The 13,017-nt window shown below is 39.2% G+C and overlaps 1 protein-coding gene across 1 annotated transcript in view; it reads right to left on the reverse strand.

Moving 5' to 3' along the window:
- LOC306979724 (integrin alpha-5-like) overlaps positions 1 to 11,407 on the reverse strand; it is a 39,925-nt gene extending 28,518 nt beyond the window's left edge. Inside the window, exons 1-9 of the mRNA XM_079578821.1 lie at positions 11,018 to 11,407; positions 10,630 to 10,677; positions 7,297 to 7,421; positions 4,137 to 4,237; positions 1,974 to 2,097; positions 649 to 710; positions 493 to 538; positions 171 to 296; positions 8 to 52 (exon numbers count right to left, since the gene is read on the reverse strand). Coding sequence (XP_079434947.1) covers positions 8 to 52; positions 171 to 296; positions 493 to 538; positions 649 to 710; positions 1,974 to 2,097; positions 4,137 to 4,237; positions 7,297 to 7,421; positions 10,630 to 10,677; positions 11,018 to 11,211 — 871 coding nt within the window. The 5' untranslated portion in view covers positions 11,212 to 11,407. The remainder of the gene's footprint in view (positions 1 to 7; positions 53 to 170; positions 297 to 492; positions 539 to 648; positions 711 to 1,973; positions 2,098 to 4,136; positions 4,238 to 7,296; positions 7,422 to 10,629; positions 10,678 to 11,017) is intronic.
- Between the last annotated feature and the right edge of the window lie 1,610 nt (positions 11,408 to 13,017).

A 13,017-nucleotide genomic window follows, 5' to 3' on the forward strand; every position in this document is an offset into this window, starting at 1 on the left:
ACCTCACCTTCCTCACCATCCCCACTGAATTCACCACCAGCCACAGAATATCCTGTAGAACAAATGTGATTTTGTACAAAAAATTAAAATGCACAATAATCTAAAGGCTATTGCTCGAGTAATGTCGTGATTTTTCAAAACACATATGAAGGCATTATTTGTTTCCTCACCGAGATAACTGTCGTCGTAGCTGCTCTGAACTTGTCTAGTTTGTTTCTGCCCGCTCACAAACAGCAGGAAGTAAGAGGGATAATAAGCCTTGACGATTTCCTCAGAGGTGGCAGAGATCAGCTGGCCTACAGAATAACAAGGTCACACTGGGGTCAGACAGGTCAGAGGTCAGGCAGATACAGAGAGTGTTACGCAGGCTTTAAAGACAGTGGAGTATGCTAAAAACAGGGTAAATTGACCGTGTTCCTCTGTTATCACATCCAAATCCATTGGAGTGTGTCTGCTAATGATCCTGACTATTGGACATTCCTGTGCGCTCACCTTGCCAGTAAAAGCTGCCTGGTCCTCCAAGCAGAACCCTCCCATCCTGAAATACAACAGCAGCCACAGATGAGGAGCTTGTCTCTTCAGCTCTGAGCCGCTCAGTCCAAATATTGACTATAACTATGTGATTAGCACAGCAAATGTTTCTCTTACCTTGGTGAAGTCTGCACTAAATCCACCCTGACAGTAGCCCTGTCCAGCAGGTCCATGTCTTTCTGCAAAACATGGGATAATGTCCAATATTTACAGATACAACAATGTTTCTAAAATAACTAATTATTTGTTTCAATGCAATTGTTTTTTAGTGGCTTCCTCAGCAAGAATCAGAGGCAGGAAGAGTAGCCAAATCAAGTACCAGAAACATTAGCATTACTTTAAAAAGATTTTACTCACGTAGAAGTAAAAAGTAGTAGCCCAAATATTAACACTAAGAGTAAAACAGTACTTGGAGAAACATGAGTACTGTGAGTAACTGAGTAGCTGTTTGTTTCATGTTTCAGTAAAGACATGACTTGGAGTAAAACCATGAAATCATATGAAAATTATAATATTTTCAGGCAAGGCATTGAAACAATGGAGCACAGGGGAGACAAAAACTTCACATGGTTCACATGGTCATATCAAAATGCATTCAACACAAAAAGAAGCAAGGAAGAAAACACATTTAATCCCACCAAATCACTTAACGATTTACAGTGGTATGAGTAAAGTAAGAGTACAGATACTTCATTATAATGTTGCTCAAGTAGAAGTAAAAAGTACTGTATGAAAAAAAACTAGTTGCAAAACCCCCACTCTGGCAACAATGACTTTTATGTGATGGTTAGTCAAAGTGCAGTCACTTTTTTTATGAGAAATACACAAATGTATGTATACCGGCCATTTTTTTTTTTGCCTAAGCAGAAAACCAGAGAAAACCCACTCTACAACTTTTTTTTTAAACTTCTTATGTCATTTTTAAATGAACATGACCCATCTGTTCCACCAGATATAGGGTAAACACAATCAAATTTGATTTGAATTGACTTCATTGGAAACAATTATAATGTTGATTTATTTACAATTACAAAAACATTTACATGATCCAGAAGTTTGGAATGAACATTAAAGGGCTCTCCCTAATCTTGCTGTAATTAGTGCAAGCACAAACTTCCTGTAGTTAAAGCTCTGAGACTTAACTCTTGAGATTCTGAGGTAGAGTACTGTATGTCGACAACCGTTGTGTCCATGCAGCTTAAAGCACACAGGTTGAGCTTTATAAACCATTTAAAGTGCACGCTATATACACTGCCTTTAAGTAAATCAAAGATGTCCAGTCAGAAACATGCACAGACCAAGCAGAGTGATTTTCCCAGGTTCTCCACAAACGGGGGGGGAAAAAAGAAGGAATGATTTATTAGTCCACTGTAAATACCTTGTTCTGAAGGGATTACACAGTGCTTCTTATCCAGTTACAGCTTCATGAACGACCTACTCACCTGTTCTGCAGGGGGCATACTCCACGAATGATCGGAGGCTGTCTACAGAGAGGTAGCAGGTTCCTGTAACATCTGCAAAAGGAATGTCGTGTTCGGTTCTCCAGTAATACCTGGGCGCACAGGCCTGAAACAGAGACACCTCATGAGACAATATCTGAGCCTTTTGTAAACTTCTGCTCTCCCCTGATCAAGGACAGATGAGTCAGAAAAATATGACTAGAGTTGGCACACACAGCTGGACAATCATCTGTTGCTGACAAGAGCTGTTTGGGGACATAAATGTGTCATGATTTGTCAGTAAAATGCATACTAAAAATGTGCTTTAACACAGATGCTTTATTGTTTTGTTTTACGGTAAAATCTCAAGATCACATTTGTAAAACTGTCTTGTACTTTACGTCTATTATTTTCTAGCTTGACTATCTAATGAAAACTGCAGAGATTTCCTTGCACATGCCATAAATAATAAACCAACAGTCTAGGTTTTAAAATGTTAAATTATGGACTTTTATGATTAGGACACAATATGTAAGGTTAAGAATATTGTTGTGTTCTTTACATGTGATGCTGATGATGGTGATGATGAGGATGATGAGGATGATGAGGATGAGGATGAAATGTAATAAGAGACTGAGTGATCTGTTATGAATGTGATGCTGATGAATGACCCCTGACTGCACTGTATATTTATGACACTTTCCCCCAAGGACTACAGATGGAAATTAGCTTGTGAAGCTACAGTCTGGTACGGTCATCTTTGCTCTCGAGCATAATGTAATTGTACACTGTTGATAAATAAATAAACAAACAAACAAACAAATACTGGGGTCATCGTTCAGATAAAAGTATTTGGATACATCAGTGTTTTAGATGCATTAATCAGTAGTGATCCCGCAGCTAATGGGAGTCGTTCCACAACTGTTTTCTTTACTTTTTATAGTTTCTTGCCAATATTGGTCTATGGACAATGTTTGCAAATTTTCCCAAAACTTCTGGAATTCGGACAGTGTTCAGTCCATACGGTGCGATTTTGTGGATAAAGATAGTCCGGGCATTCAGATGATCAAACATGGTTTCCAGTGATGTCAAAATACAGTAGAATCGATGCCATAGCAATAAACGATTTAAAACATTGATGTGCTATACAGTAGTGGTTAAAGTTTGGACACTTTTCATGTATTGGCTTTTCTTTATTTTCAACACAATTTATCAGTCAATATTTATCGATTAGTTTCAGGAGCAGGACCACGCCTCAACCTATCACACTTTGCACACCAACCACGCTTGCTTTCACCTAACCACGCCTCTAATTACCCATGAGCCATTATAAACCAAGCCAAGCCTCGTCATCTCAGTTTGTTTGAAACTGTCGACGCCACCGTCCCTTCATGTCTGTTCTATTTCAGCAATGATTCTTCTGCTTAGAGGCGGGGTCCCGAGGAGCTGGGTTCATCTGAGACGGAGTCCCCACCCACAGTCTCGCCCAGTTTCACACTATAACCTGGTGAATTAAATCTTAATTGCACTTTGTTGTGGCGTGGTCCTTGCTAGTGAAACATTATGTGATTCTCAGGCATTAAATTATGAATGAACACGACACAGAAAAGGGTGAAATAACTGAACATACGTGTTATGTTTTAAATTCTCCTTACTTCATAAGGTGGTCATCTGAAATGGGTTTCAACAGTGTGTGCAAAGCAGTAATCAATGCCAAATTTTGAAGAATCTATTTCAACTTCTTTTGTTTAAAAACATAGTTCCATATGTGAACAGAGAAGAAAGTTGTGAGTGCTCGCTAGATCACCACTGTAGGCAGGAGGAAAAAAAGAAACAGGTTCTCATCGAGCTCTGAGGGCCAGAATGTACTTGAATAAAAGACAGGATCCAGGCACTCTGTATTCCTTTTTTTTTCTTTTTTTCTTTTTTTAAATGTACAATGGTTTTATCTTTCTGTGAAGCACTTTGGTCCTCCTGGTGTTGTTGTAAAGTGCTATAGAAATAAACTTTGATTGACTGAATGGTCTTGAAATTAAAAAAAAAGCAATACTTAAAAAAAAAAGAATTTCCAAACTTTTGACCGATACTGTATTTTTAAAAGGTCAAAAAGCCATAGTAACTCATGAATATACTGTAGGCTGGGCTCGAGACAAGGATTAGTCTTACCAGTATGTTGTTGCCATGGGAACGTAGGGTAGCTCCAAACCACTGGTGGGACTTGAATTCGACCTGAGTTAGCTCATCGTTTATATAAAAATAGCGATCCCCTGGGGAAGCAAAGCAAAGGTTAATTGGTCTCTGTACTTTTACATGCTATTTTGGGTTTGGATTTAAAAAGAGACGTTGACTCTAAGCCATAAGTGTGATTTTTGGATCCGTCTATCATTAGTACAGATCTCCATGTGCGATGAACACGCAGTCCCCACGTGTCCTGGGTGTTTAACATAGGGATTTTATTGCCATGTCGCCTGGGCCTGCACTCTTAATCCATCCTCAATGCTACGGCCGACTTCAAAGAGCTCAAACATGGGCTGTGTTGCTAATGTAACCCACATACCCCGACTGAGCGCGCCCCACTGTGGGCCAACCTGAGCAGCGTGTTTTTGGAGGTAAGAGAAACCGGAGGAAATGTGGCTGTTCTCCTCGAAAACCGCCTCCTGGGTTTCTCCCTGTTTCAGAGCGTGGTGTCCTGCACTGGTCAGCTCCTCCACCTCCACCTGAACAGCTCCCTCCGCTCCACAGCAGTCTTTCACCATCTTCTGAATCTTCCTCCTCGATTGTCCCTTTTTTTCTTTCCTATAGCGCTACTTGTGACACCTCTACTGTGCTCCACTGTACTCAATGTTGCTGTAATTGCTTTATACCTTCTATTTATTTTAACTTAAAGATGTCTATGCAACTTTTTTGTGAAAAAAAAACCCTTCATATTTGTGCATATTCTACCGTTTAGTGATTCAGTGGCGTTATAGGTGCTGCATGGCACCTTTGCTTTCTCTCACAGTGGCCTTTATAACGCTACAGGATCAATTGTTTTTCGGGGTTCATACCAGAAACTGTCCAAAAACGTCAAAACAATTGATTCTGGAGCATAGAGGCCACTGTGAGGGAAAGCAAAGGTGCCATGCTGCACCTATAACACCACTGAGTCACCAAAAGGTCAAATATGCACGTTTTTTTCACACAAAAAGTTACATAGTGCACCTTTAACTATGGGTCATGTTCCTGCACTTGTGTCATAAACAAAGTTTTAAAGAATGAATTAACCTTCATTTCTTAAATGCTAAATGCAAATGGATCAGTGAAAAAAGGAAGAACAAATCCAGTATTCAGCAATAATTTGTAATCCTATGTATTCATGTTCACATCTTTATATGTAAAAAAAAAAAAAAACATTTTCTTTGCATGCCACAACTAATCCCTGGGAGAATTCATTACACACATAAATCATGAAGACAGTAGTTTTATTACAATGGGATCTTTTCACACTCTCTCTTGGGAGTCTTTGACACAGTGCAGCGCTAACTTGGTTTTACGTTGTTCCATGTCACTGATGTATGTAGCAGACTTCAGCTGAGTTTGGCGAGTGTCCTTAGGTACACCACGCTATTAGGAAGTGCACCAGTGAATGCAAAAACAAGCACTGTGAGTGAGTATATTTACCTTCCTGTTGCCTTTGAAAGCTCTAAATCACACTTCATGGTCAGAGAAAGTTTGTAAATACCTCTGCCATGTGTATTTATGTATGTAGGTCTGCGCCTATATCCCCAGTTTATGCACAATCTGATAAGTGGAAGCGAGAGCGCCATGGTAAGGCCAGGCCTCTGATCTATAAACAGTGTGTCCTTATCACTTCCTGCATGTTTGATGGAGATGATTATTTTTGAACCATTTTCAGGCTGTTCCTCCCCTAATGACCCTAACCTTTAATTTAACAGTGGCTACTACAGCGGGCCCAAGTCCAGCAGGAAATCAAAGTTTGGAGTGAAAACACGGCCCGCTCCCCCAAAATAAGAGCTTCAGTAGACGAGCGGGCGGAGGAGAGGGAAAGCTGCCACTAAAACATAATGAGGACTTCAAAGAGAACGTTTAAGCATGACGCATTACCGCAGATTAGCAGCGGCAAGAAAGACGGGAGCCACACTTCTAACCTGCAGGTCAGCGCAGTGGTGCTTAGTGTGAGATGCTCAAAGTAAGTTTTATGGCTGGCTAGACATAGGTTTTTGCTGAAAAGCATTAAAAGTCCAATGTCGCTAAATAGCATTAAAGTGGCTAACCAAATAATATGACATTGCTCAACATTTTTTTCTGTACAACTTCATAAAAAATACCAAAATTATGGTCTAGAACATATTCAGCTGCAGCTTTGGATGAAATTCACCCAATGCTTTTCCAATTTTGCTCAATTCTGTTACCCCTGTTTTATGACATGTTTGTAAATCTAAAGAAATAAAATCACCAATTTGCCATCTCCTGTTTATGACATTAAAACATAGTGTTTGTGCATTAAAATGGCATTAAAAAGGATTAAATTTGACACGCTTCAGCCTGTGCTCAGGGCGTGCGTTGTGTTCGACGGGTCCAGGTAGTTACCGCTCGCTCCTCTCCTCATTCTTAAGTGTCTGTGTTGTCACTAACTCGGGTTTAACCTGGGGTCTGAATAAACCAAGGGAAGCTAGATGTGGGCGTGCGATGGTAGGATTGCCTTGTCTTGTGGTTTACCCTTTGTTTTAAAAGAAATGCTCCTAAACTAACCCTTTATCTGTATTTAGATGGACCTGGTCTCCATGCTGCTGTCTTGTTTCTGTTTTGCTTTGATGTGCCTGAAGATCAATGTGTACAAACTGTCCACTGAACGTCAACTGAAAGCTAATGTGAAATGTGCAATGTAAACAAGAACCGAAAGATAAACGTACAGCATAGAAATAAATTATATGTAAAAGGAACATGTTGCCTCTGTCCTTTTGGGTAGAACCTGTGTGCCACTTATACTGGATGACGTTGTCCTGGCTTTTTAATTTAGAAAATACAACCACCACTCGTAATGCCACATAAGCCCTGAATAAAGATTTGTTAAAAGAAAATGACTAAATGATGAACTATATTTCCACCTAACACAGTTGTTATATCTTTTTTTTTTTTTTAACATGGAGTTACATTTACCCCGACACATCTACTTTATCACTTATTAAATAATGTGCTTATTGAGTACAATATTATCAGCTTTGTGATGTTGTGACTTTTTCCAGCCGGACTTTTGGCTCTATTTGTTTGGTGACAAAGACGCAGAATGACTTCCCCTGAATCTCGATATAACGAGGCTGCCTACCGTGCTTGTCGAAGTCGATAATTGTGCAGTTGGACTTGTTCCAGGGACACACGTAGACGGCTCCTCCTTCAGTGACGTGGGGCTGACTGGTGTTGGCTTTTGGGGCTCCAACCAAGACACTGAAACTGAAACAAGAGTAAAAACACAACTCAAATCAAAGTACATTTGGGACATTATGACTGAAACTGAACTTTGTTTATTATTTAGAGGCTATATTTTTCTGTTTTCACTTCGTAAAGGATTTCTGAAAGATTTTTACGATTTATTGTGGCTTCTTGCAATACATTGTGTTGTCTAATATTGCAGTTTGATAGTATACAGTATTGTGCATATTATAGTTCAATCTTTTTGAACAGTATTAGGGCTTGTTTTTTAGTGTTTTGTACATTGTATAACATATCTGTATGTGTCTCATCCAATCAGAAAGCAGAATTGGCACCACGAGCCCCCAACAAAGTCCGTCAACAGGTCCTCAACTTTCACAGCCAAGCGATAAATTGATTAATTGTAAAAAAAAAAATAATAATAATAATACCTGAAACCCTGAAACTGTGGACACCAAATTACTCTGTAGACAGTGACACCATATTACTCAGCCTTAAATTTAGTATAACAATTTTCATGCCAATCTTTATCTTTATCCATCAATATCTAAGAACTAAAGCACTGTGCATCTATAACATGCAAAGAGACTGAATCCAGTACAAAATATAAAGTAAAAAACACATTTCACATCACTTTTGTCTAACAACCACATAAACATCATCATTACTTTATGGCCGTCATTTTTCTGAATCGTGCCTGTAGACTTCCACAATAAATACCAATGTGTTTATCTTGGCATGCGTGTAAGTCTCAAAATGAACTGCGCTTTCAGGCTGTCTGCTGAAAGCATCTGGCTGAGTGTGGACAGTGACTGATGACATTTGCAGAGATTAGACGGACTGCTTCCACATTGTCTAGAGAGATCACAGTTATAGGCCAATCTACATGATGGGTGCATGCATGGCCTTTAATAAATAGCCCTCAAAACAAACTCACATTTAGAGCTATTACGTGGAAGGAAGTCCACTGCAGTAATGGTAAAATAAAGTCAAAAATCTCAATTTGCCAAAAACAGAACACAATAGCGGTCTTGCAACACACACAGAAAATGAGATGATGTGAAATAAATTCATCCAGATAATGAGCAATGCTAATGCCTGATGTTCACTTATTTAAGAGGGCAAAACACAATTTCATTAAGTGATGCTCCAGTTAGTAGGATTAATTTATTGAAATTGAATGAGCCAGTATTCTTGACTCAAACATGTTAGACTATATAAGACTATATAGGAAGCTACAGTCATTTCCTGTGCCCAAGACCGTCGAGTCTTGCTCACCCATAGCTAGACAGGGCTAAATTGTCTTGCTAACTCAACAGTCAGTGATGCACGTACTTGAGGTAGTGAAAATAAAGAGCAACTCGTCACAGCCAGACAGTGCAGCAACTGTTCCGAATGCATGACAAACTCAAGAAATAGTTTGTGGAGGAAAACACAATCTCTCACCAACAAGTCAATTTGTCAGCTGTTTACGCACAATACGAGTAAAAAGTAGTCATATGAACAGGCCACGGATTGATTCATAATATCAATAATAATGAGTTGCCTGATCCCCAAAGCACTGCAGAGATAAAGTAGGGTTTAAGACAAATTTAAAATCAGTATCGAAGTGATCAACAGTTACCACAGTGTTTCTTAATCAGGGGTATGAACATCTCCGGGGGAAAGAGTGCATTGAGCTTGGTGAGGGGGAAAAACATATATTCTATTAGCACGTTTTTATTATTAGCAACATTCTTTTGATTATTGATTTTATTGATTGATTTTATGATGATTTGAAAGTGCCTTTAGTAATTTCTACTCTTGAGAAAGTGCCCATGCTTTCTCAGGAATCAATGACACATGATCTGGTGATAGGCGGAAAGCACAAATAAAATGTAGGAATTTGTAGAATGAAAGAGAATAGCAGCGGTTGTTGCTGCTCTTCAATTGGTGAAAAGGTAATGTGGACGTTTATCTAATCTATGTATAGAATATCAGTACAAATCATTTCTAATCTGCACCCGCCACGGGCAATTACCACACAAAATGACCCACTCTTTCGTCACAACAGGCCTTGACAATTTCCACACAGGAAATCTGCGCCTTTATTAAAACTAACACGGACAAACCCTGGTGGGAAAAGGAGCTGTACTCTACATGGTGAAAGTAAAGGGCTTAACCTCTTCAAGACACGCATAATATTGCAGCGCATTTTTGTGTGTGTCACCAGGAGGCTGCCATTATTTACACTGAGGTTAATAGTGATGTAACAATCAGGGGAACTCCCAGATGTTAAGCAAGAGCTGCTGAGAACAGCTGGCTGAGTGACTGCTCTCTCATATTTGACTGCCCAAACACGCCGAGGCCCTGGACTCAGATGTAGTGATGTAGCAATGGAATAAGAACCTCACTAGTATGTTCTGATTTGAGAAACTACAAGGGGAGAATATTAAGACTAACACATTGGGAATCTTGCAGGACAGAGACAAACTTCTCATTGCATAACAGAAACAACAAGTAAACATAAAAGCATTACAGCCATATATCACTGAACAATACAACGCAGTAAGTAAGCAAAGTAAGGAAAAGGCATGACACCTAAAAGTGTAATACTATGATAATTATAGCAGTTAGTAGCTACATGTGAATGAGAAGAACACACGCAATTCATTTCAGGTAAAATGACAAATTCTAACCTAAGACGGTCAAGGAAATGCTACTATTTTCTTGGTAACAGTATGAGCTGCATTCTCTCCAGTTTCCCATAATTCTGTTATTTCCATCCGATTACCATGTTATTGTTGTGCTGTAAAGAAAAGTGCAACCCAGCCCTCAAATGTGAGGTGAAAATGCGTCATTGTGTCTATGTCTTTACAAATGTATCTAAGGCAACTTTCAGTATACTCTTACAGCATCTGTAGCCAGCCAAACAAATGACTATACCAACCGCAACAGTTATATACAGTATTTTTGATGTGCCTGTAAAAATCCTATATACTTTACATCCCATGTTTCTTGTAAATGTGGACATACATGAAATGTGTGTGTTCCACATCACAGCCCGGAGTAAGCTGAAACAGGTGACATTACATGCTGTTTCCATAAAGACAGTGTTTGATCTCTGACTGTGTCTCATTCAGCAGTTTCTCGTCTGTCAACAGAAAAGCTGCACTCCAACATCCCACCATCCATACCATTCACAGCATTAGCCTATTTTGACTTGAGTTAACCCCCTTTTCTTCATTACCCTGCTCCAAGTCTGTTTTCAATCACTGCAGCGTGCAAGCCTGGAGTCCTGCAGTAGCAGAAGAGAAAGCTTGCTACATCTGCAAGTTCAACTAGTCAAAAGTTACTGCATGGCTTCAGAAAATGCTTTATAAACTTCTTCTAAAGTCGTGGAAGAATCTGAGAGCCAGACTAATCTATAATAATGAACCAAGTCAAGAAGATCGATTGCATTTGTAATTTCTGCAAGTCTTGAAGCAATCATTCTGATGGCAACAAGAGGAACTGGTGCAAAGAGTGTAAGATCAAGCAGATGTAGTTGTAGGTCTCCCTTCTACAGCTGCAGTTCCAACAGATGCCCAAACATTTCTGTTCAATTGTTAACTTTCAGCCCTCGCGTTGTGCCTTACCTGGATGCGTTGCCGTAAAACTCTACAGAATACCCAAAATAACTTCCCGGGGGTCCAGAGAAGACTACGCGTTGTTCCGTATCCAAATTGAAAGAACTACAAAAGTGGAGCAGCAGCAGCAGCACCACGGGCACTAACGGGACGAGGTCATGTCTCCTCGGCAGAACACAGCAAAGTCCAGAAGCGCTGACCATCTCTTCTTCTCTGCGGCGACTCTGTCATTGAAGAGCGGGCGCGCTAAAGACATCATCCGGGCTGCCCTTTGCGCATGGGTTTCCTAGTTCTTTTCATGAGTCGTTCTGCACTGGTCCCTTGACAAAGTGGGATGAGAGCGGCAAAAGAGAAGGAGGGGATTAAATGTAGCCTTACTATTGGGGTGGAGGCGGAGCCATGGATTTATTGCCTGCCCTGGGCAGTTTGGAAAGAATATGATTCCCCTTCAATCATGATAGATCAAATAAATAAATAAATAGCCTAAATAAAGGCTAGGAATAAGAATAGGGTGAACATGGGTATGGGACACTTTTTGAAAATTCAGTTTCCACCTCATTTTTGGTTTGGAATTAAATGGCAAAGTCTTTAATGTTACATATTTTTAAAAAGCTTTAGATGTCTATTTTACACCAGTGGAGGAAAAAAAGTCAAATGTTTAACACAGAAGTTATAACTTCGCCTCAAACACAGGTTGGTCCAATGATAAATTTTCGAGGTGCTATTGGTAAAGTGGGACACTTGTAATTGGTAAAGTGGGACACTACTAAAATGGTCTTTTTTGTATTCAAAAACATTAATATTATTGTAGCAACTACTTTTTTGAATATGTGAAGAGGTTGTGAATAATAATAACAAAGAATGGTTGTAATGGTTATTGTAACTGTTGTGTGAGACATAGGCCCATCATAGACCTGTGTCTGATGTGCAGCCTGTGCTGTCAGACATGTTCCAGTGTGGAATAACTAACAGGGAGCTTTGGTATAAACTGAAAACAAGAGTGACAGAACAATGGAAGAATCATACTGTAAAGTGCCTTCATCAGATTTACTTTTGTTTATAATTATGAGTGCGGTGAAGGACATGCCCAAAAAAACACATGTTAATCTGTGAACTCAAGCCGCCTTTGATTGGTGAAGTAGGAACAAACATGTTTTAAAGATTTGCAAAGAAATATATATAGCTGATATTTAAAAAAATAAATTAAATTAAAGAACTAAGAAACTACAAAGAACACCTTAATGTTGAAATGTTGCTAAATGGCGATCAAGGGTTCATAGTGAACAAGAGCTACAGTTAAAACTTCAATCAGAAATGTGATCATCAGAAAACTTGAGCAAAACAAGAAATATAGAGTTAAATTGATCTAATTTGAAGATGTGTAAATAAAGAAACACCTAATACCCAGGATTTTCCACAAAAATACACTGTCCCACTTTGCCGATATGAGGCTGTCCCACTTTACCAATAGCACAGTGGTAAAGTGGGACAGTGATAAAATCTCTTATAAAAATAAAAGTACAAAGAATTAACATGTGATTTTGAGATGTTTTGTTTGCAGATGCATTCCCTTATATTATTTACCAACAGAATCTGCATGTCTGTTAGTTTTAAAAAGTTATAACCTTAAGATCATAAATCCCCAAAAGCTATGTCATTGGACACACCTCCACTTTTTTACTACTTGGTCGTAGATTATGGCTTGCCACGCCATATGAAGTGAAGTTCTATCCACAGAACCATTATTTTCTTATCCTGCACATTTTAGAGGCAGTTGTGGTGAACAGGTCTGGCTCATTTTACACATTAGGACATGGCTGGAACATGGAGGGGGATGAAAATACTTAGGTTTAACATTTTGAAACTCCGTATAGTCCCTTTAACATTATACATTTATTAACATGAAGTCTGACCAATCAACGTGGGTGAACAAAGTCACAATTTGGCTCCCCCCACAAACTCCCATTGGGTCCCAGTCTTGATATTTTTTCTAATGGTCCTAGTTTTGT

The sequence above is a fragment of the Gobius niger genome (assembly GCF_951799975.1).
Source record: "Gobius niger genome assembly, chromosome: 20".
Lineage (NCBI taxonomy): Eukaryota > Metazoa > Chordata > Actinopteri > Gobiiformes > Gobiidae > Gobius > Gobius niger.